General features: G+C 35.2%; 2 protein-coding genes across 4 annotated transcripts; one reads left to right on the top strand and one right to left on the bottom strand.

Moving 5' to 3' along the window:
- Positions 1 to 7,258: 7,258 nt before the first annotated feature.
- LOC120123334 lies at positions 7,259 to 8,627 on the top strand. 3 transcript variants are annotated; one of them, XM_039142264.1, is made up of 4 exons: positions 7,259 to 7,579; positions 7,676 to 7,882; positions 7,989 to 8,204; positions 8,310 to 8,627. In XM_039142264.1, the coding sequence occupies exons 1-4, from the start codon at positions 7,511 to 7,513 to the stop codon at positions 8,532 to 8,534; spliced, it is 717 nt and encodes a 238-aa protein (XP_038998195.1). In that variant the 5' UTR covers positions 7,259 to 7,510; the 3' UTR covers positions 8,535 to 8,627. The 3 variants fall into 3 exon arrangements, with proteins under 3 accessions (XP_038998195.1, XP_038998190.1, XP_038998199.1); XM_039142259.1 differs by having other exon boundaries at positions 8,304 to 8,627; XM_039142268.1 differs by having other exon boundaries at positions 8,294 to 8,495.
- Positions 8,628 to 11,712: 3,085 nt separating this feature from the next.
- Positions 11,713 to 13,381, bottom strand: LOC120123324. The gene is made up of 5 exons (XM_039142252.1): positions 13,010 to 13,381; positions 12,839 to 12,916; positions 12,641 to 12,740; positions 12,286 to 12,428; positions 11,713 to 11,980 (listed from the first exon to the last, which is right to left on the bottom strand). Exons 1-5 carry the CDS (start codon positions 13,349 to 13,351, stop codon positions 11,771 to 11,773), a joined length of 873 nt encoding a protein of 290 aa, XP_038998183.1. The 5' UTR covers positions 13,352 to 13,381; the 3' UTR covers positions 11,713 to 11,770.
- Positions 13,382 to 22,415: the final 9,034 nt, after the last annotated feature.

Here is a 22,415-nt window from a genome sequence, read left to right as displayed (position 1 = left end):
ATATGAAACCTAAATTTAACTAAACCTAAACTAAACTCACGCACACAAAATACCAAACACAGCCGTACATCCCCTTTATTCTCCAACAGCCTCTCTCGACAGCTCTCTAAATCTCATCTCTTCCTCTCACGCACACACGGCGCCACTCTCATCCAAGTCCGGTGAAGGTCTTCAAGCTCATCCGGGTCGGGTAGGAAGGGCAGGGCTAGTGGAATGGTGCAAGGGGCTCAGCCTCCAAGGTGTCAAGTAGAAGGGTGTAAAGTGGATCTAAGCGATGCTAAGGCTTACTCTCTTCTGTCAAATCGAACATGGGGCTCCAGAAACCAGGCTTCAAGCTCCGGGGTAAGTGGTGTGATAAGCGAAGGGTCCTCTGTGGCTTAACCAACACCTCATGGTGTGATTGTAAACCCTTATTCAAATGCCTCTTGGGTTATTATATTGTATCATATCATTTAAAGCTCTGGGTTGCTAAAGTTATTTCTGCCACAGGTCTTTTATTAACTGGATTGAATTTGTGAAACATTTTTATGATCCTTGGAATCGTGTCTTTGCAGAGAGATTGAATCTTAAAACAGCTAATGAGTACAACTATCTAGGCCAGAGTGAGTGCTTGGTGTATGGTGTTATGATGCTCAAATTCCAAAGCTTACGGTAAATTCAAGAGATATAGTACCATCATAGTGTAGCAATTTTTAACCGCTTAATTTGTCTCATTGGCCTTTAAGCAATATTTTCTGCAGGAAGCCATGGACATGTTCAAATTTTGCAAAAGAAGAGCAAGAGCAAGCATTTGCAATGCTTGCTGCAGTTTATGGTTGGGAAATATATCATTTCAAGTAATTGACAAGAAAATCATGTGGAGCATCTGCCGATGAAGGTATGTGTGCTCTGAAGACCTCATAATCCATGATTTTCATCATCATTTGTCTTATGCCTGCTAATAAACTTGTTTTGTTGAATCTGTTTTAAGTTAATCTTAGTTAGCATTTTGTTTTTCATGTAAGTTTGTGTTATTATGTTATCTTTATAATATGCTTATTTATGTGAGATCTTATTCCTTGTTGCAGCTTTAACCAGTTCTGCCAGGCTGATGGGTTTTGCTCCAGATGAACTAATGCAAGCTGTATCTACGCATAGAATCCGAGTTGGCAGGGATAGTATTTGTAAAAAATTGACATTGCAACAGGTTTGTGCAGTTTTTGTTAACGCAACTATTCTTTCTCAATCCTCTCAAAAGTCACTTTCTATATTTGCTGTAGCCTGTTATGCGTGCATTGACAGCATGATAATCATTAGTTAATTTGTAATATAGGCTATTGATGCAAGAAACGCATTGGCAAAATTCATCTATGCAAGCTTATTTGACTGGCTTGTGGAACAAATCAACAAGTCACTTGAAGGGGGTAAAAAACACATTGGCAGGTCCATAAGCATCCTTGATATTTATGGGTTTGAGTCATTTAAGTAGTTTTGGGTTTGGTGTTTAGAGTTTATCACTGTGAATTTTCAGTTTGTCCAACTGATAACTTTCTCATCTGATTTTCAGAAGAATAGCCTTGAGCAGCTTTGTGTAAATTATGCAAAGGAGAGGTTGCAACAACACTTCATCCGGCACCTATTGAAGCTTGAGCAAGAGGTAAGCAACTCAAAACTTTTAATTTCAAGAGTTTTTGACTTATGTACAGTTTCTGTATAATTGAGCTGGGACTCTAGTACTCTGTATAATTTCAAACCAAAAGTTCTATATAATCTGGTTGAGTTGTCTATTCTTATTCTGGATTTGGTTTCCATTATCAGAAATTACAATTTTGACCAACTTCCCATTGTTAAGAGTTTCTTTTTCTTATTTCAGGAGTATGACTTGGATGGGATTGATTGGACCAAAGTTGATTTTGAAGACAACCAAGAGTGCTTGGACCTATTTGAGAAGGTAATTTGATGGTTCAATGGTTTCTTTGTCTTCAAGGTTAATTTGGAATTCCTTGGATTGTTTTAAGGATTTCTGGGTTCTGTTCTGTATATTGTGTAACATGTGGATCTTGTGTATTCCATAGTTACTTCTAAGATGGTAGCTATAAATTGAGCTTGTTATTAAGTATGTTGGCCTAGATTTGGTGCTAATTTTGGCTGAAATTTTTATTTTCTTTTAATATCTCGTTTCATTTGAAACCAAAATGTTCCTTGGCAATCTGTCATTCTTCCTTTCTGGTATTTATTTTGCAGAAGCCCTTAGGGCTACTTTCCTTGCTGGATGAGGAATCAAATTTACCCAATTCAACTGATTTTACCCTTGCTAATAAGTTGAGGCTGCACCTGAATTCTAATTCTTATTTCAGAGGAGATAGAGGCAGGGCCTTTGGTGTTCGACATTTTGCAGGAGAGGTCAGTTATTTGTATTTTGAGGACAGTAAGAAATTCATTTTAAGAATTTTCCTTTCCTTCAATTTCAAAGGAAAATAATCAAGAAAGTGAGTAATATTCAAGAAATTTTTGCAAGTTGATTCAAATGGTATTGCAAACTAATAAAATGGCAATGCACAATGCTTATATGATTATTGGTTTTACGAGTTCTCCCAGGTGCTGTATGATACTAATTGCTTTTTGGATAAGAACCAAGATGCATTGAACCCTGAGGTAGTCCAACTTCTATCATCCTGTAATGGCCAGTTGGCACAGTTGTTTGCTCCTGGTGGATGCATTGGTTTCGGTGGATGGCCGACCAGCATGGGTCTTCCTCGGTGGGTTCACGTGGGTGGCGCACTATCTCGGGCTTCCTCCTGGTGGATTTGCACCATATGTTAATATAATAAACATGAGTAATAATAATAGTAATAATTATTATAAAAAAACTTCAAAGCTTATATTAATTATCCTAAATTTCTTGTAATTGTATTTTTATTTTTTAGATTTTTTATATTTCATACATTCATATTATAATGTATTGTGATGGTTGATTAAAGGGAAAATTATTTATATATTTTAAATGTAATATAAGATTTTTGTAGGTTCGAGTTCGAGCTTGAATCGAGTTCGAGCTTGAATCGAGCTCAAATTCGAGTTTGAGTTCGAGCTTGAATCGAACTCAAAATCGAGCTAGAGTCTCGAGTTTCAATCGAGCTCTTGAATTTTTTTTAGTTCGAGCCTTTTCGAGTTCGAGTCGAGTTTCAATATTATCTTTCGAGTTTGAGTTGAGCTTGAAAATTTTAGGCTCGCGAGTTTTCGAGTCGAGTCGAGCCTACATTTAAAGTTTTCGAGTTCGAGTCGAGCTCGGTAATACTCGAGCTCGACTCGACTCGTTTACACCCCTAATCATAACTATCTCATTCTATATTGGATCCACCTAGGCTTCAAATCCAATGAATACAAAGCAAATTTCCCTATCAGACAGGATCACACTTTAAAAAATTAGACAAGGTTCGTTTTTCTTTTAAATGTCCATGTTCAATTGTTTCCTCTACCTATATATACTTTTTCTTTTATTTTCCTTAAAAGTAAATATAAATATCTAATGACATTGACTGTGGTTATATTTTAGAAAATGAAATTACATTTGGTTAACTATGTTGTTTAAGAAATAATAGATATTAGTGTAAAAATACATTTAATGTTATTCAATTATTAAATTAATTATAGATGAATTATTTTTTAATAGTTATAATTTATTTGTTCAATTAAATTATTATTATTATTAAGTAGTACACATATTAATTAGGGATGGCAAACGGGCGGGTCAGGTGCGGATACCCTCATCCCCATACCTATCTAATATTTTTCAATCCACCACCCGCCCACCACCCATGATGGGTACAAATTTTCAAATCCACTCCCGCCCACGCGGGTGCATTCTCAAATCCATCCCCACACCCACTACCCACTAGCGACGTACCCGTCTAGACCCGCCTGACAACAAACTTAAGTTATACATAAACAACAAACATAAAAAAACATGTCCATTAAGAAACATAATAAAATAATCTAAGGATTATCTAAGTTAAGTGTTAATATAGATCTTAAAATACATAAAACACCATAATAAATGACATAATTAAAGTCTAGAAACATAAATGACAAACACATATGTTTTTGTTCTTTGGCACAACATTAAAAAATTTCAGGCAATATTTGTGACATATAATACTCCAGTATTACAATCATCATTCTCTATTTCATCTAACTGAGAGCGCTCCAATTTAAATTCACTACTACCTACATATATAATAGAAAGTAAAACTAATATAAGTTAGTAACTAAACTTTAATAAGATAATTAAACACAATTTGACAACTAATATAAACTAAATAATAATATTACCTTTAATATCGACCCAAAGCCAATTTTGAGCATACATTAATGCTTCAATCGTCTCCGGAAGTAGTCGACTACGATAAGGACCAATTACTCTTCCACCTATACTGAATGCAGATTTTGATGGGACAATAGAGACATGAATGCCCAAAATATCCTTTGCTATTTATTGGAGAGTTGGATAAATTACATGTTATATATTATACAATATTAGATTTTATAAATTAGTCTCTAAAATTACACCTAAATTCATAATGGTCGAAAATTTAATGGATATTTAGCTGGGCGGGCGGATGTAGGGCGGATGCGGGGCGGGTAATATCTCAAACCCATTACCCGCCCACCACCCGCGACGGATACCACTTTCTAAATCCACACCCGCCCACTACCCGCTAAAATTATACCCATCCCTGCTCCAATTGGAGCGGATGCGGTGCGAAATCCATGAAACTGTACCCGTTTGCCATCCCTAATACTAATATTGTAGCTGATATAATATTTCTTTCGTCCAAAGTGTTTGTTAAAAGAATTTCTTTATTTTTATTATTTAAACTATATTGTTAATAAAAATATATAAAATATTCTAAAAACTTTTATTTAATTAATTTTTTAATATATTTATTAAAATGTAATTATTTAAATATTTAAAATAATTGAAGTTTCAAAATTTTAATTATCAAAAGAATTAAAAAGTAACTTTAATAGAACATTAATAATAACTTTTAATAATAGAATCAGTTATTGAAATTAGTCTAGAGCAGTAGAGCTGCTTGAATATACTTCAAATAAAAATTTACAAAATAACAAGGAAAAATAAATAGATAAGCATGAATTCATTATCATCTACGTTGGACTAATAATTCACAGGGAGATTCTAAAGTACGACATCTTTAATATATAATTAAAAAAATATGTTATCGATTTTGTTATTATTTAAATAATAAAATCGGTAAAAATTTACCTAAAATATTATTATTTTTATTTAAAACATTAATATTTTTTAACATTTTCGGTAAAGCACCTAATAATAATAAAATCGATAAAAATAATAATATTTATGATACTTTTTTACCGATTTTGTTATTTAAATAATAACAAAATCAATAACACATTTTTTTAACCGTATATTAAAACTGTCACATGTGATCATTTTCCAAATTTACAAGATTATTCTAAATTGAAATATTTGTCTGTATACATATTCATCCAATTATATAAATAAATGTCAAAATCCCTAACATTGAACTTTCTTGCCATATAGGGTAGTGGAAAATATTATTGAATATTTTTCATTTACATGGAGACAACATGCAATAATAGAATCTTTATATTTAATTTGAAGAAATATAAAACACCCGACATCTTTAAGTTAATAATGTTCAATTCACCTTATATAAAAAATAATCTGTAAATTAAATTATATTAAAAAAATATCTTACTTACATAATCTTAACTATTTTATTAACGTGAAACTCCTCCGTATCATCATGCAAAATCATTATTTATATTCTTTATATAAAAATATACAGCCAATAACACGTGGCATGTTAAATCTGGTGAATTGACCTAACTGACACCGTTTAATCGAATATCTCCCTTTCTAACATCGTTTGATCTATATTTTTCGAAGTGACACCCTTTCGGCTGAGGTGGCGAAAGGCGCATCCCCGGGGACGCGCTTTACCCGAGTTAAGGCTGAGTTGGCTGCCACGTGTGGAAGGCGCATCCCCATGGACGCGCCTTCACTGGGTATTGCTAATTCAGATACTTCGCTGGTATTTTTTTTAATAATAAATATTTTATTTTTATTATTATTATAAATTAGTAATATATTATGTAAAGTGTTTCGATTATAATGTAAGAATTATCAAATGTATTTTTTTAATGTGTGTTAAAAGTGAAGTGAATTATCCACATTAATCTGATAGAACAATAGATGAAAACCAATTTTGATTTTATTGTAGTTATAGGAAAAATGTATGAAATTATAATATTACACATATGGTTATATTATTATTTTTTATTGTGACTATCGATCTATTAATTTTATTAGTTAATTATTTAAATGTTATCAATCTAGTCACCTCTTATCAATATTTAACGAAAATATTGATGCATAATTTAATAAAATCAGTATAATTACACATTTAATTATACTGTAGATATGGTCAGCATCCAATCGCAGCAGCATTTAAATTTTCATTATAACTGTAGACAAAAAAATAATTAGTACAAAAAATAATTAATTAATAAATTTAATAAATATTATTTTAATAAAAAATAATATTTATATAATTATATTAATATAAAATATAATAACTATTTTAAAAATGTACTAACTTAAAAATAAATTTATTACTACTGATAAGAAATTTAAAATTAAAAGATTTAGAGAATTTGAGTTATATAAAAGAGGAGAAGATGATTTTGATGTGAAGAATGAGGGGTTGAGGGGTTTTATATAGGGGAGGATGAGGGGTAATTCTGAAAAAATTGGATGGGCATTTAAGACATTTAATGAAAGGCGCGTTCTCGGGGATGCACCTTTCACAAGTGACAACCTAATCAGCAATATCCCGTGAAGGAGCGTCCCCGGGGATGCGCATTCCACACGTGGCGGCCAACTCAGCATTAACCCGGATAAAGCGCGTCCCCGGGGATGCGCCTTTCATCACTTCAACCGAAAAGGTACCACTTCGAGAAATATAGGTCAAACGATGTCAGAAAAAAAGATATTCGATTAAACAATATCTGTTAGGTCAAATAGCCGTTAAATCTCCCTATATTTTGGCTGAATCATTACACCTACGTACATGTCTGAATCAGTCACTTCCAAAATGCCAAATGATAGAAAGAACCACACGTCTAATCTTCCAAGGTGCCAGCCACTATCCATTCTGTCCATAGAAATATGCACCAACTTTCATCAAACCCGAAAATAATGAAAAAAAATCAATAAAATATAAATAAATAAACAAAATAGAAGAATCTGGTGAAGTTCCTTCAAGTAAACGCATTTAAATTTGTTTTATTTTTTATGGTTTATTGGTTTAAGTTAGGATAGAGATTCGATTCAAGTACTTTGAAGCTAAGGATAAGCACCTTCTCATACAACACTGTCCACTCTCCAAAGTAACCTCATTTTTTTTCCTTGAAAAAAAAAAACGATTTTCCTAGAGAATTTTATCTTTAAACAAGCTGATAGATGATGAATATTGATCAAGAAGCAGGTAGTATCGTTAGAGAAATCAAACCAAAAAGCAGACGAATCATGGTTAGGCCTCGCGGTTCTTGTCGGATATTATTGGTATTTATCTTTCTTGAAATGAATGCTTTGATGACTAAATAAATTTGTGTTATAATTATATAGGGAGGAGGAGGACCAGAAGATGATTACGATGAAGATATGAAGTGGCCGCCATGGCTGATTCCACTGCTTCGAACAAGATTTTTTGGTCAGTGCAAGCTCCACGCAGATGCTCACAAGAGTGAATGCAATATGTATTGCTTGGATTGCATGAACGGTGCTCTTTGTTCCCTTTGCCTTGCTTATCACAAAGACCATGCAGTTATTCAGGTATATTTCTTTTTGTTTCTGTGCTTGGAATTTGTATGAATTTTGCATTGGTTTCAGCAATGCCTTCGATGCTTGCATTTGACAAAATTTTGCTTTCTGTTGGCAGATAAGGAGATCATCTTACCATGATGTGATAAGAGTGTCGGAGATTCAGAAACTGATAGATATTTCAGGGATTCAGACATACATAATAAACAGTGCTCGGATAGTGTTCTTGAACGAAAGACCACAGCCTAGGCTTGGCAAAGGCGTCACCAATACCTGCCAAGTCTGCCACCGCAGCCTCCTTGATTCCTTCACCTTCTGTTCTCTCGGTTGCAAGGTTACATACATACATACATAATCAATTATTACATTTTGTTTTAATTCTAATCAATTATTACATTTTGTTTTAATTCTTTATGAATTAAGATATTGTTGGTTTCAGGTATTTGGAACATCCAGGAAGAGGAAGAAAATGTACAAAGCAGCAGACGAGTCGGAGGGGGAGTCGGTGAATATAACAAGTGTTAGCAGTGGGAGTTCAAATTGCAACGAACAACAACAAATCAGCTTTACTCCGTCAACAACTCATCCGAAGGCCAGGCCTGCCATGAGGAGGAAGGGGGTACCTCATCGAGCTCCAATGGGAGATATAATTATTGGATACTAATATATTATAACAAAAGTTATTATACTATTTCTTTTTTTGTTTTTCTTTTAAATTTTAATCTACTGATATAGGAAACAATCTCCGTATTTGATACTTTGTAGGAAACTAAATTACAGCATGTAGGAATGTTATTGTTGTACATAGAAATGGGTTAAATCGAGAAAACAATTATGTATGAAAAAAAAAAGGTAACATAAAAGTTTAAGATAGGTGATGGGTAGATGTGTAGGTTTTTTTTATAGTAATGTTTCTTTCTGAACTTTTTATTGTGTATATTGTTGGTTCAAAATGTACATATATATAAAATGATAGTATTATTATATTTATATCAGAAGTTGGAGTAGATTTGATATTAATGCATAATATACAATATATATATTAATAAATACCATTTTCATATTTACGACTCATTTTCGAATTTCGAACCTAGTGAGAGAAGCGCGCTTCTCTCTTGGTTCAAGGTGATTTTATTTTCATCCATCATTTCATTTTTACCATCGTCGTCCATCGACCGTCGTCCGCTGCCACATTCCGTCATCCGTTCGCCGTCGGTTTTCCTCAAGATATTCGTCTCCTCATTCTGATTCTATTTTTTAGGTTTAATTTTTGAGAAAGTCAGTATATCGGCGTAGATCTAAACGTCGATTTTCGTCGCCGTCTGTCGCCAGTTCTTCGGTTGACCACTGGGCTCGCCATACACTCGTGAATAAATCCCTTCTATACGAGCGTCCAGACTTGTTGCCAATCTCTGTGAATCACTCTTCGATCGGTTTGTCAAAAATCAGAACAAGCCATGGGTCTGTCAAGTTGTTCTCTCGATCTAATCCATTTCTGAGGGTTTGGTTGAAAGACAACTACATAGTTTCATCTTTCCTCAGGTTCAAGTTTCTACCTGTTGGACTCTCACCTCCACCATTCTCTTCTTCGTCGACAGTCACAACATTCACCACTGCCGGGCGCGCGTCATGGACTCTGTCATGTACCGAGTTGGTTAAAGCATGGTTGTTTTGATGTGTTAAACCTTGACTCTCATTTTGGTTTAAGGAAAATTTAGACCTAAGTTTTTTCGGAAGTTCAAGGACCGTCCCATTCAAGAATTGAACCATTCGAAATTCCAGTTGCCTGAGAGATTCTCCAGAAGGTGCAGAAAAATCAGTTTATAATATCATGCCGGGTGCTGGAATTTTTCTCCAATAGAGACCTCCGGTCCAAGCTCCTCTGCCCTTTGCAGCTGCGCCTTCTTCGTCATCTCACCCTTCTCATCATGACGAGGTTCGTACGATCTTCATTATGAGTCTGCCTGAAGATGTCAAAGAGAGAGAGCTGCAGAATCTACTGAGATGGCTTCCAGGTTTTGAAGCTTCGCAAGTGAGCTACAAGGGAGAAAAGCTTAAGGATTTCGCTCTATTCTCAATTGCATAATTTGCAGTTGCTGCCAAGGACGCCCTTCAGAAAATGATTTTTGATGCTAAGTTGAAGTCTCTTCTGCACATTCAAATGGCAAGGAAGAATCTTGTTGTTAAAAGAGGAATAGTTACAACTTCTGATGGTTTAGACAAGTATGGATGTGATCCTGTTCCTCCAGTACTGCCAATGCCAAATTCAGCTTCTGTAGCATCTCCTAGTATTCATGTGTCTGGTAAAACTGGGTGTTGCGATGGAAAATCTGCAGTAGATGGTGTCCTCGAGGGAACCAAGGAGTCCATCACAAAGGGGTGCAGTAATGACAAGAATGGATGCTACACGTTATTTGTTGAAAATTTACCATAAAAGATCTATTGAAAGAGGTTTGGATCTTTATTTTGCTCTCACGATCGGGTACTTGATGCTTTTATTTCAAATAAAAGAAATTCAAAAGGAGTTCGCTTTGGTTTCATTCGCTTCGCTTCAATCAAAGAAACAATGAGAGCGACCTAAAAAATGAATGGCTCTTATATCGACGACAGCAAAATTGGTGTTTTTTTCGCTAAATTCAAACCTCGTCATTCCTATTAGAGAAAGTCTTCGACAGGTGTTCTCCGCAAGTCCGGGATGGAAGATGATTCGAGCAAGAATCATTATAAAGTTGAAGGCGTTATAGATGAAGAAAAACTTAAGGTGTTGAGCAATTGTCTAGTAGGGTGGTGCAAAGACTATCAAAATCGGTCATCTCGCTAGACAAATGCATACGAAGGGCCTCACTGGCTTCTCCTTAATGAGAGCTGCTGGAAATGCGGTATTAATGATTTTCGAATACTCTGCTTCATTGAGAAGTGTGAAGAACGATAAATTAAAGACTCTCGCAGAGTGGTTCTCTATAGTCGAAGCTTGGTCAGAAAATTTGGTAATGGAGTGTCGCCGAGTATGGTTAGTTTGTGAGGGTGTTCCGTTTCACGCATGGAATTGAGATACTTTCAAGAACATTGCTGATAGTTGGGGTCAGTTGCTAGCAATCGAATAAAGCTGTCAGTCACCATCATTCTTTGATCAAGCAAAAATTTAAGTCCTCGCAAAGGTCGGTGCGATAATTGATGCGACGTTGGAATTAAAGGTTGGTGACAACTCCTTCAAGATCATGGTGCATGAGATAGAGCCTTCATTCAAGCCAAACTCTTGGGCTCTTGAAGAAGACGAATCTCATTAGATCTCGTCTCTCCAATTGCAGTTTGATTTAGTTTATATGGTTGTAGGTGTTGCTTCTCTTTTGTATTATGTTATGTTGCGTTGTTTTAATCCTATTGATGGAGGTGTAATTAGAAATAAGGTGATTCGACTATGACTTTGGATGAGGTTATATGAGATTAAGGTGTTTGTTGTAATGGTGTATATCACCATAGGAGGATATTCCGATGTTATCTTTTGTATTGGGTATTATTATTAATAAACTTTGAGGTATTTTTTTCTTCCTTGCAATGTTCGTTAACATACTTCTTAGTATGTGAACGAATACGAAGGGAGTTTTTAATGAGACCTCCGACTTCTATAAAGAAAAAGTTGAACAAAGAGATGTCCGGAGACTCATTTCTTATATAATTTAAATATTTTTTTGTTGTTAATTATCTATTTTTATCTCCAAGATTTTATGAATTTATTGAGTTTGTCCCTTAACAGTATGACCGTTTGGAAAAGGAACATCTAATTATTTTACAACATCAAAAAATATATAATGCATAATATCATTATATAAAACACGAATAGAAGAGTTAATCATGTGTTTGAAATATAACATCAACAATCTACTACTTTTCGAAGAAAAACTATTCAGGTTTGTGAAGATGATGAAGGATGTACAGAGAAGCAGAAGAGAGGAAGATACAGATAGAATAACTAAGCAGATCCGTGCCTGTGTTTATTGCCACCATCTTGCTCCTTTCAAACATCTTCACTAAAAGAATCATCACTATTACATGCCCCACTTTTGTCTTCAGTTCATCCAGGGAACTTATTTTCATCCATTTTGGCCTCTCCTGCATTGCACAAATCACAATCATTTCATCGGTTAGAAACCAACACATAATCGAATTCCGAATTTGGTATCTACATTACTCGGACTTGAATGTGTGTTCGGATACTGATATATATATTTGCAGATTTTCGTGTATCTAGAGGGCTTATGGAGGGTTTGAATCCCCTGTCCATACTAATTAGCGATATTATTTCGAGTAGGCCTATCTAAATAAGAGGATGTAAAAGATCAAGCTGCGGTTCAACCCTACTCATGGACAAATCTAATTGTGTTGAAGACGCAGTGTTCGTAAGGGAAGGCTGTTACCTTCATAGCAAACATTCCGAACAAGGATGAGCCTTTAAGGGCACGATCGACATCGGTAGGCAATTCCGGGTTCAAGTTACTGATGAATAATCCATACAACCCCATGCCAAATATTAACATCACTGTACCGGCAAGGTAAACATCTGCAACATTATACATATTGATTCAAATATCACTTCATTTGCAGTTATTCCCATTTTCCACATGAGAAAACCATAAGGGAAGTCACTCAAGGCAAATGATTCATGCCATAGAATAACAGGAATTGTGAGCTTCAATGTCTCGAAAATACAAAGAAATCCAATAAAATAAAAACTTTATTTTCTTGGTTTCAATTAAGTTATGGAGAAATTACCAATTGCTTCAACCAATCGAAGGACCATGTTCCCAGTGTGAATCCCTTTAACACAGCTTGTCCAATAGACCTTGTAAGCTTCAGCAATGAATACACAACCCTGAAAACTCTCGATCATAAAGTTTGTATATAATATATAACATTCATCAAGCCAAACATGTTTTAGCTTTAAAAAGAAAGATGGGAATTGGAAAGTACATTTAGAAAGCATAACAATGAACCGGCCAACGAACCTCCAATGGCGAAAAGTGCCAAGAAACGGAAGTCAAATATTGTCTGCACAAACATGAATTAGCATAAAGCTTAAGAGACAAAAATTGAGGACGTGGGTTGACGGCAAAAGGGCAAACACCGAAATTCAAAGAATACCTTTTCAATGTTGGATTCAGTGGACCGAGCAAGACCGAGGAAGGAGTTACTGTTAGGATTGGCTAGAGCATAGTTTAAGCTGCCTGGATCATGGGGTCTAGACGATTCGACTAAGTGATTTGGGGGCTGATGAGTTTTACATGACAAAACACTTTCACCGGTCGTCGGAGGAGTTGCGGGTTGAGGGGAAGAGGGGCTTAAAGTAGCAAAAGTAGGGGAGAATCGTTGATGACGACGGTGGTGGTGGTGGAAAGCTGTCGGTAATGGGCGGCGCGTGAGGGTGGAGATGGCGAGTGTATGGCTAAAAAGTGAAGCAGAGAGAGCCATTGAAGAGAGAGACATCGACAGATTTTTATTTAGAGAGATTATTATTGTGTGGGATTTATTTGTTTATTTATTGAAGAGTTGGAAACGTGGATGGACTTGGCTGTAATGGAAGATCAGATAAGTGAATGAATCTCTATTTTTTGTTTGTTTACTAAATAGCTTCACTATGTTTACATTATCTTTATATCTGTTTTGTACAAAATTGATTTACGATTAATTAATCAATCTTTTTCTAGATTATTTTATTTAAATATTATAATATTAATAATATCAACTGAATTAATATTAATCAATTCTATAAATTATTCATTTAATTAATTTAAAGGATTAATTTCATATTTACTTTTTTTTCATGTCTAAGTGATTCAAAATTAACATTTTTGACTAAGAACTCCTCACATTTCACGTTTTTTAGATGACATGATTTTCAAATATTTAAATAAAATCTTTTAAACATGCACTAATTTAGTGAAGGAATACAAGGTCTATACATGCACACAACCACTATCTAATTTATACTCTGTAAGTATGTGTCTTTCATTCAAATTACGCTCCTTTATTTTCTTTAGACGCCCTATACCTTAATTTTTAAAATCTAAAATTTTACACCATAGGTTTTAAAATTTAAACCCTAATCATGAAAAAAATACTAAAACTCTAAACTTTATACCGTACACTCAACGTTATACGGCTAAATTACATAACTGACACCGTTTACTTTTAATTTTACCTTTCTGACACCGTTTGACCAATATTTCCAGAAGTAGCACCCTTTCTGTTGAGTTGGCAAAGGCGTGTCCCCGGGGACGTGCTTTACCCGTGTTTTCGCTGAGTTGGAAGCCACGTGTGAAAGGCGCGTCCCCGGGGACACGCCTTTGCCAACTCAGCAGACACGTGTGGAAAGCGCATCCCCGGGGACGCGCCTTCCATTAAATGTCATAAATGCCCCCATCCGTTTTTCCTAACTACCCCTCCTCCTCCCCTATATAAACCCCCTCAACCCTCCATCATTCTTCACACCAAAATCATCTTCTCCTCTCTTATATAACTCAAATTCTCCATCTATTTGAGTTTTAAATTTGTTATTAGTGGTAAGAAATTTATTTTTATGTTAGTATTTTTTTTAAATAGTTATTATTTTTTATATTAATATATTTATGTAAATATTATTTTTTTATTAAAATAACATTTATATAATTATTATTTATTGAGAATTATTAAATTTTTTTTGCTAATTATATTGTTTTGTCTACAGTTATAATGGAAAACGAAATGCTGTTGCGATTGGATATTGATCATATCTCCAGACATTTTAGCGATATGGTAATATTTTTTATAATTAATGTTAATATTTAAATTTATTTTTATTTTAAAGTTATTATGAATTTATATTAATTTTTATTTTTTATAATATATATTATTTAGGATGCTGATCGTATTTTAGAAACTTTTATTAAAAATCCACGTATACCGACACCGGAACGTATTTTGCCATATTTGGCTTCTGCTGGGTTCGGGTATATTGCAACAATTATAGGCGGTTGCAAACTCGAACCTGTCCTAATTTCTGCACTGATTGAGAGGTGGAGGCCCGAGACACACACTTTTCACCTTCCATGTGGAGAGGCAACAATTACATTGGAGGATGTTTCTATGCATATGGGGCTTCCCGTCGACGGAAATATGATGTGTGGTATGGAGGATGGTGATTGGCAATCAATGTGCATTGATTATCTTGGAGCTGCTCCGCCAGAGTTTAATGGAGGTAGAATAGTTTTATCTTGGTTGAAAGCTAATTTTGAGGTTTTAAATGAAAATGCTTCAGAGGATCAAGCAAAGGCATGTGATCGGGCATATATTCTACGAATAATTGGAGGAATATTGATGCCCGACAAATCTCGCAACCAGGTGCATTGTATGTGGTTGCGGCATCTGATCGATTTTGATGAAGCTGGAAGATATAGTTGGGGTGCTGCAGTTTTGGCATTTCTCTTTAGAGAAATGTGTCGGGCGACGAATTATAAGAAAACTGCTATCGGTGGATGTCTTCTGCTTCTACAATCATGGGCGTGGTTCCGCATGCCTTTCTTATGCCCGATCGTGAATGAACCATACGTATTCCCCTTATTGTTGAGGTAATTTTCGAACTAAATTTTGATTTAAATATTTTCAATTAAATAGGGTGATATTTAGTTTATATTATATTTCATAGGTGGTCGATGAAAAGAAAGGACCATAAAAGTATACCTACTGGGTTAGAAGAAATTTGTTTACTTATTGATACGAAAGTTGGGTCTGAGGTATGTTTTTAAATTTGTTTAATTATTAATATTTTAATTTAAAATGTTAGATATAATTAGAATATTTTATTTATTTGAATTGTATATTTATATTTCAGTTTCAGTGGATACCTTATGCGAGCGATGAAGTGAAAGCTTGCATCCCACCCCACCTTAGTGGGTCATTAGAGGTATGGATATCGGTTATACCTCTTATATGTTATGCTATTATTGAGTGGCATCCAGTTGATCGCGTGCTCCGTCAGTATGGTTGTACGCAATATATTCCTGGAGCTCCTAGGAATTTAGACGACGTGCATAACATAGATAGACGGGGAAAGAAAGATGTTAACTGGGTGGTGAGACACAGAGATTGGATTGCGCTTTGGGAGAACCGATATACATTGTTGGCCCCTCGACAATATTACGCTGAAACTAGTCATATGGTTACGGATAACTATATGGACTGGTTTAATGAAAATGGGAAGCCGTTTCTACTTTCGGCGGAAGCACGAGGGGTTAACATTCCTAGGCGCCGAGAAAGACGTCAACCGTCTCAATATCATCGTCCCCCGACGCGTGGACGGAGAGAAGGCGCTACCGGTTCTGCATCAGTCCCACCACAACATCCTTATTCGTCGATGCCGCAAGGGTACATGCCCAGCCCTTCACTTCATATGCCAAGCCCACCAGTTTATATGCCATCTCCGCAGGGTTACATTCCGAGCCCGCAGGGTTACATTCCTAGCCCGCCAGGTTACATGCCTAGCCCGCCAGGTTACATGCCTAGCCCGCAGGGTTTTATACCATATGGAGGTGCATATACGACTATGTTTAATGATCCAGCATATGGTTCATATGCATCTTATTTGGCTGGTGGTGCTTCTCCGCATACACCTCAATCTTCATCTGGATCACATATATCGATGCCAATGTTTCCACAATTTCCACAGTTCCCGGGGAGCGGTGGGATTGTTACTAGCACTCCTCCAGGGTCGTTATTTTATACAGGCCCTTCAGCCCCTTCAACGTCATCTACACCAAATGAAGAAAATGCTGCTGATGATGTTAGTGAATATGAGGAGACTGAAGAACAAGTTCCACGAAGAAATCCTCCACGAAATAGGCAACCACCGCCATGTGGAACTCATTCGAGAAGACGACATCGGTGATCCAGTTATATTTAATGTTATTTAAATAATTATATTTCATAATTTTATGTAATTTGGTTATGTTATTTAAATGTTTCATGGTTGTTACATACATATTTTTTAATGTTATTTTTTATTCACATTTAACATTAAATGTTTGATAAATGTTTTTAAAATACAAATTATATTATTCGAAATTTAAAATAAAAATAAAAATAATATTATTCAAATTTATATTTAAAATATAAATTATAGTATTCGAAATTTAACATTAAATTTCAACTTAATATTCCAATTGTATTCGAAATTAAAAGTTATATTCCAATTATAGTTCACAATACTTAAATTGAAATTAAATTTATCCATACATATGATTTTATCATTAACATATATATTAAAACGTATACATTAAAATCAACTTATGTTGAGTTCATCGATCGACGGAATCAGCCAAGAGGGGGGTGAATTGGCAATTTATTCAATGTCACATTTCAATGCTCATTCCATACAATTTCAATGTCACAATCAACTTATCACTTCACATTTATTCAATTTATCCATAACATTTTATCTAATTTATTCAAACTTCACATAACGTTTTAATTTAAGTTATTCTTAACTTGCTGAACTTTCAAAAGAAGTTAAATTTTGGTTATAATTTACCTGATTTACTGATATATCTAGTGTCCCCGAGGGACATGAGTGACATAATAGGGCAATGATAACATATTCTCTGACAAAATAATGGAAGGCGCGCCCCCGGGAACGCGCCTTCATGTGAATAGTGAAATAATAGGTACTGATATATCTAGTGTCCCCGAGGGACATGAGTGACATAATAGGGCAATGATAACATATTCTCTGACGAAATAATGGAATGTGCGCCCCCAGGAACGCGCCTTCATGTGAATAGTGAAATAATAGGTACTGATATATCTAGTGTTCCCGAGGGACATGAGTGACATAATAGGGCAATGATAACATATTCTCTGACAAAATAATGGAAGGCGCGCCCCCGGGAACGCGCCTTCATGTCCCCTGAGAAATAATAGGTAATGATATATCTAGTGTCCCCGAGGGACATGAGTGACATAATAGGGCAATGATAACATATTCTCTGACGAAATAATGGAAGGTGCGCCCCCGGGAACGCGCCTTCATGTGAATAGTGAAATAATAGGTACTGATATATCTAGTGTCCCCGAGGGACATGAGTGACATAATAGGGCAATGATAACATATTCTCTGACGAAATAATGGAAGGCGCGCCCCCGGGAACGCGCCTTCATGTGAATAGTACTCCGATTATAGACACTATTATATGCAACGTATTATAAACTTTCAAAACAAACTTCAGTTCACAATCTTTCAAATTCTCAAATTCCCGAACTCTAAATTCTCAAATTCTCTGAAAATGAGTCGTCTTTCTGCTGTTGTTTTGTATGATGGAGAAATTAAGGAAGCTGAAGAGGGTGTTGTTTTTGAGTCAAATCATTATATCCCCTTAACCTTGAAGAGAAACATCACAATTGAGGAGTTAATCACAAAAATTTCGTTAAAGATTCGTGTAGCAGGCCAGAGAAGACTATCTTCACTTCAGTACAGATTTCCTACTGAACTTTTTCCGCTCACGTATACATCATTTCAGCTTTCAAACGATGATGATGTTTCTATGATGGTTGATGCTCATATGGGGAGTTCACAATCTCTTATTGAAATGTATGCCACTTTTATTGAGGTTCGTGCAACTCGTGGTCTCTCATATTCCTCTCACTTTGGCATTGCATATCAAACTGATCAAGTTGATAGCCCGACACAACTGATCTGTAATGATTTCACATCATTAATGGCGGATCCAACGCCATATACCATGCCATCAAGTTCAATAGGAAGGCATTCATCTGCAACTACTTATGATCTCAACCCACGTGGCTTCACCAATAATCCATATGGCAACATCTCTTCTACTTCAAGGGGCAGACATTCGTCTGCCAATGTTTTCGACTTACATATGGAAATGCCAACGAGACGACAGTCTATTCACATCCCACATGATACAATGGCCTCAAGTTCAAGGGGAGGACACGCAAGCGGGAACTTATTTGACCTCAACATTGGATTATCGGAGGAACCCTCATCTCCACCAGAAGAACCTCTTCGGGAGCCAGGTGCAGATGGTGCTGAAACGGGATTATTCGTTGAACCTGACTCACCACAGTTTAACGTACATTCTGATGATGACGAGGATGACGTTCCGATAAATACAACACCAGCCGAACTTCATGCACATATGTATGAGGCTGATTATGATGCAATGTATGAGCCTGAATTTCCAGATCTTCCTGATGTTGGCAACTATGGACTTCAATCATCAGTCAATGACGGTAATTTACATATTGGAATGGAGTTCGCATCGAAGGAGGAAGCAATGATGGCAATAAAGAGTTACAATATTCGTAACTCAGTTCAGTCCCGAGTTGATCGATCTAACACGGAGAAATATGTCTGCTACTGCGTCCAACATCACAACGGATGTCAATGGATGGTCCGTGTATCAAAGAGGAAGAGGAAGAACAACTTATGGGAACTAACCAGATACAACGGTCCTCATACATGTTGTGCAACATGTATAAACCAGGATCATCCCAACTTGGACTCCAACATTATTTGTCAAGCAATCATGCCCATTGTGAAGCAAAGCTCTCATATAGCTGTTGCAGTGTTGATTTCTGCTATACAGTCACAATATGGGTACAATGTCTCATATAAAAAAGCGTGGTTGGCAAAACAGAATGCCATTTGCAAACTTCATGGCGAATGGGATTCCTCTTACAACGAGCTGCCCAGTTGGTTTCATGTTGTGCAAAGACTTAATCCCGGGACAATTGTTGAGTTCGAAACTCAACATCATTACGTGAATGATCGAATGGTTCGCGATCGCTGCCAATTTTACCGAGTATTTTGGACTTACCCTCAGTGTATTAATGCAGTCAAGTACTGTAAACCAATTGTCCAAATTGATGGTACTTTCTTGTATGGGAAATACAAGCAAGTTTTATTATTGGTTGTGGTCCAAGATGGAAACCGCAATATTCTTCCTGTTGCGTTTGCCCTCGTTCAAGGAGAAGACACTGAGTCTTGGGCTTTTTTCCTTAAAAATTTACGTTTACATGTTGTCACCAGGGAACGACTATGCATTATTTCAGACCGATGAGCCGGGATAAAAGCAGCAATGGACTCTTTTGGTACAATGTATAGACCTCCACATGTTCAACATCGTTATTGTGTCCGTCATATTGCTGCAAACTATTACGGAAAATACAAGAAGAACGATGAACGTCAGTTAGTCGTGCGGATGGGTATGTTACTTTTTCCCATTTTTTCTATCAATTTCTTATTACTTATTTATACTTCATATTAACTATTACATATTCCTAATGGCTTAGGTTACGAACTCTTACCTCAAAGGTTTGAGCCGATGCTACAATAGCTGTTTGGCAAAAATAAGAAGGGGTGCGAGTACATTATGGACATCAACAAAGAAATGTGGACAAATGCATATGACGGGGGGTATCGCTATGGTCATATGACAACAAACTTGGCTGAAGCAATAAATTCAACCTTAAAGGGGGCGCGTCATTTACCAATCACGGCGTTGGTTAAAACGACTTATTTTCGTTTGGGTCAACTCTTTGCAAAGCTCGGTGGACAAGCTCTTACTTGGATGCAAAACAGACATATTTACCACCCAAGACTAGTAGTTGATTTACAGAAAAAAGTGGCTGCATCAAATGGGATGTTAGTTACAAATTTTTCTCGCACCCGTGAATTGTTTCGTGTAACCGAAATGCCACGTCCGCTGCAAGGGATTGAAGCTAACTCTTTCAGAGTTAATCTGCAAGAGAGGTGGTGCGATTGTGGTTTCTTTCAAGCACTCAAATATCCATGCTCTCATGTCATTGATGCTTGCTCACATTCGCATTTGGACTACAAAAATTATGTTGATCCCGTATACCAACTTTCACAAGTATTCAAGGTATATGAATTTGAGTTTCCGCCCATAGGAAACGAAAGAGACCCAAATGAGATTCAAACTTGGCTTACAATTGTACAAGATCCATTGCTATTGAGGGACTCAGGTCGTCCAAAATCTACTAGAATACATTGTGATATGGATATTCGGGAGAAGTCAACAGAACAAAAACGATGTGGGCATTGTAGAAACATTGGGCACAATAGAAAAAAATGTCCAGCTCTGTTATCATCATATAACCGTTAACTCTTATGTAATTAATATTGTATTTAAATGAATGTTTTTGTTTCTAATAATTTAATGTTATTGCATTTATATAATTTGTCAATGTATGTACACCTAAATAATTTTTTTTAACTTTTAAATACATAAATATATTTAATATATTTATTTAATATAATAATTAATATTATTAGTTATATTTTTTTAAAATATAATAATAATTCCACCTTCTAAGTAGAGAAAAATATTAAATTAAACAAATTAAAAGTTATTAAAAAATGTATGTATACGATGACACATTTCATGTTCTGATTGGAGGATTAAATTTATTAAATTAAATTTTCAATAAGACTAATTTTATAAAATATGTAAGTCTTGAAGATTAAATATGTAATTATACTAATTTATTAACTTATGCATCAATATTTTCGTTAAATATTGATATGAGATGACTAGATTGATAACATTTAAATAATTAACTGATAAAATTAATAGATCGATAATCAAAATAAAAAATAATCGAAACTTGATAATTCTTACATTATAATCGAAATATTTTACATAATATATTATTAATTTATAATAATAATTAAAATAAACTATTTATTATAAAACAAAATACGTGTCTGCTGAGTTGGCAAAGGCGCGTCCCCGGGGACGCGCCTTTCACACGTGGCTTCCAACTCAGCGAAAACACGGGTAAAGCGCGTACCCGGGGACGCGCCTTTGCCAACTCAGCAGAAAGGGTGCTACTTTTGGAAATATTGGTCAAACGGTGTCAGAAAGATAAAATTAAAAGTAAACGGTGTCAGTTATGTAATTTAGCCACGTTATACACATAGCATTAAAATAGATGAATTTATATAATATATATATATATATTCATTTTAATATACTATTATTTTTAATTGGCTTCATAATTAATTTTTGAAGCTCGAAATATTAAAAAAATGATTAATCAAACATTTCGAACACATGCTAATGTTGGAGGACGACCCATCAAAAGTAAATTGTTACTTGCCCCAGCTAATGAGAGAGAAATAATCAAGGTTGGATAGATTCGGATACGCCAAAAATGGAAAAAAAAATATTTCCACACAAACGTTAAAAAGATGATAACCCACACAATGAAATAATTTATTTATTTATTTATTTATTTATATATGCATTGTATTTTATTTTTATTTTTAATTTTTTAACTGTTGAAGGTATTCTATAAAAATTGCTCGCAGTTTACTACCATACCTCTCCTTATCTCATTGTATATAGGAATAATGTTTTGTTGTTGTTGTTTAAGTTTAAAGAGAAATGTAATTGAAAATGTTAAAAAAATTAATATTTTTTTAAGCGCAACATAAAATGTTAATGAGCATAATTTAAAATATTAATTTTTT

This window comes from Hibiscus syriacus, unplaced genomic scaffold (assembly GCF_006381635.1).
Source record: "Hibiscus syriacus cultivar Baekdansim isolate YM2019G1 unplaced genomic scaffold, ASM638163v2 tig00001120_pilon, whole genome shotgun sequence".
In the NCBI taxonomy this organism is placed as follows: domain Eukaryota; kingdom Viridiplantae; phylum Streptophyta; class Magnoliopsida; order Malvales; family Malvaceae; genus Hibiscus; species Hibiscus syriacus.
The sequence above is the reverse complement of the archived record's forward strand: the minus strand, read 5'-3'. Positions and strand labels throughout refer to the sequence as shown.

What these genes read in the sequence shown, in the direction of transcription:
- LOC120123334 (XM_039142259.1), top strand. Translation starts at nt 7,511, where the DNA reads ATGATGAATATTGATCAAGAAGCAGGTAGTATCGTTAGAGAAATCAAA. An exon ending in CAAAAAGCAGACGAATCATG is followed by an intron (nt 7,580 to 7,675) that starts GTTAGGCCTCGC and finishes ATAATTATATAG; the next exon opens with GGAGGAGGAGGACCAGAAGA. An exon ending in AAGACCATGCAGTTATTCAG is followed by an intron (nt 7,883 to 7,988) that starts GTATATTTCTTT and finishes TTCTGTTGGCAG; the next exon opens with ATAAGGAGATCATCTTACCA.
- LOC120123324 (XM_039142252.1), bottom strand. Translation starts at nt 13,351, where the DNA reads ATGTCTCTCTCTTCAATGGCTCTCTCTGCTTCACTTTTTAGCCATACA. An exon ending in CTGAATCCAACATTGAAAAG is followed by an intron (nt 12,917 to 13,009) that starts GTATTCTTTGAA and finishes ATGTTTGTGCAG; the next exon opens with ACAATATTTGACTTCCGTTT. An exon ending in TCGGAATGTTTGCTATGAAG is followed by an intron (nt 11,981 to 12,285) that starts GTAACAGCCTTC and finishes TGTGCAATGCAG; the next exon opens with GAGAGGCCAAAATGGATGAA.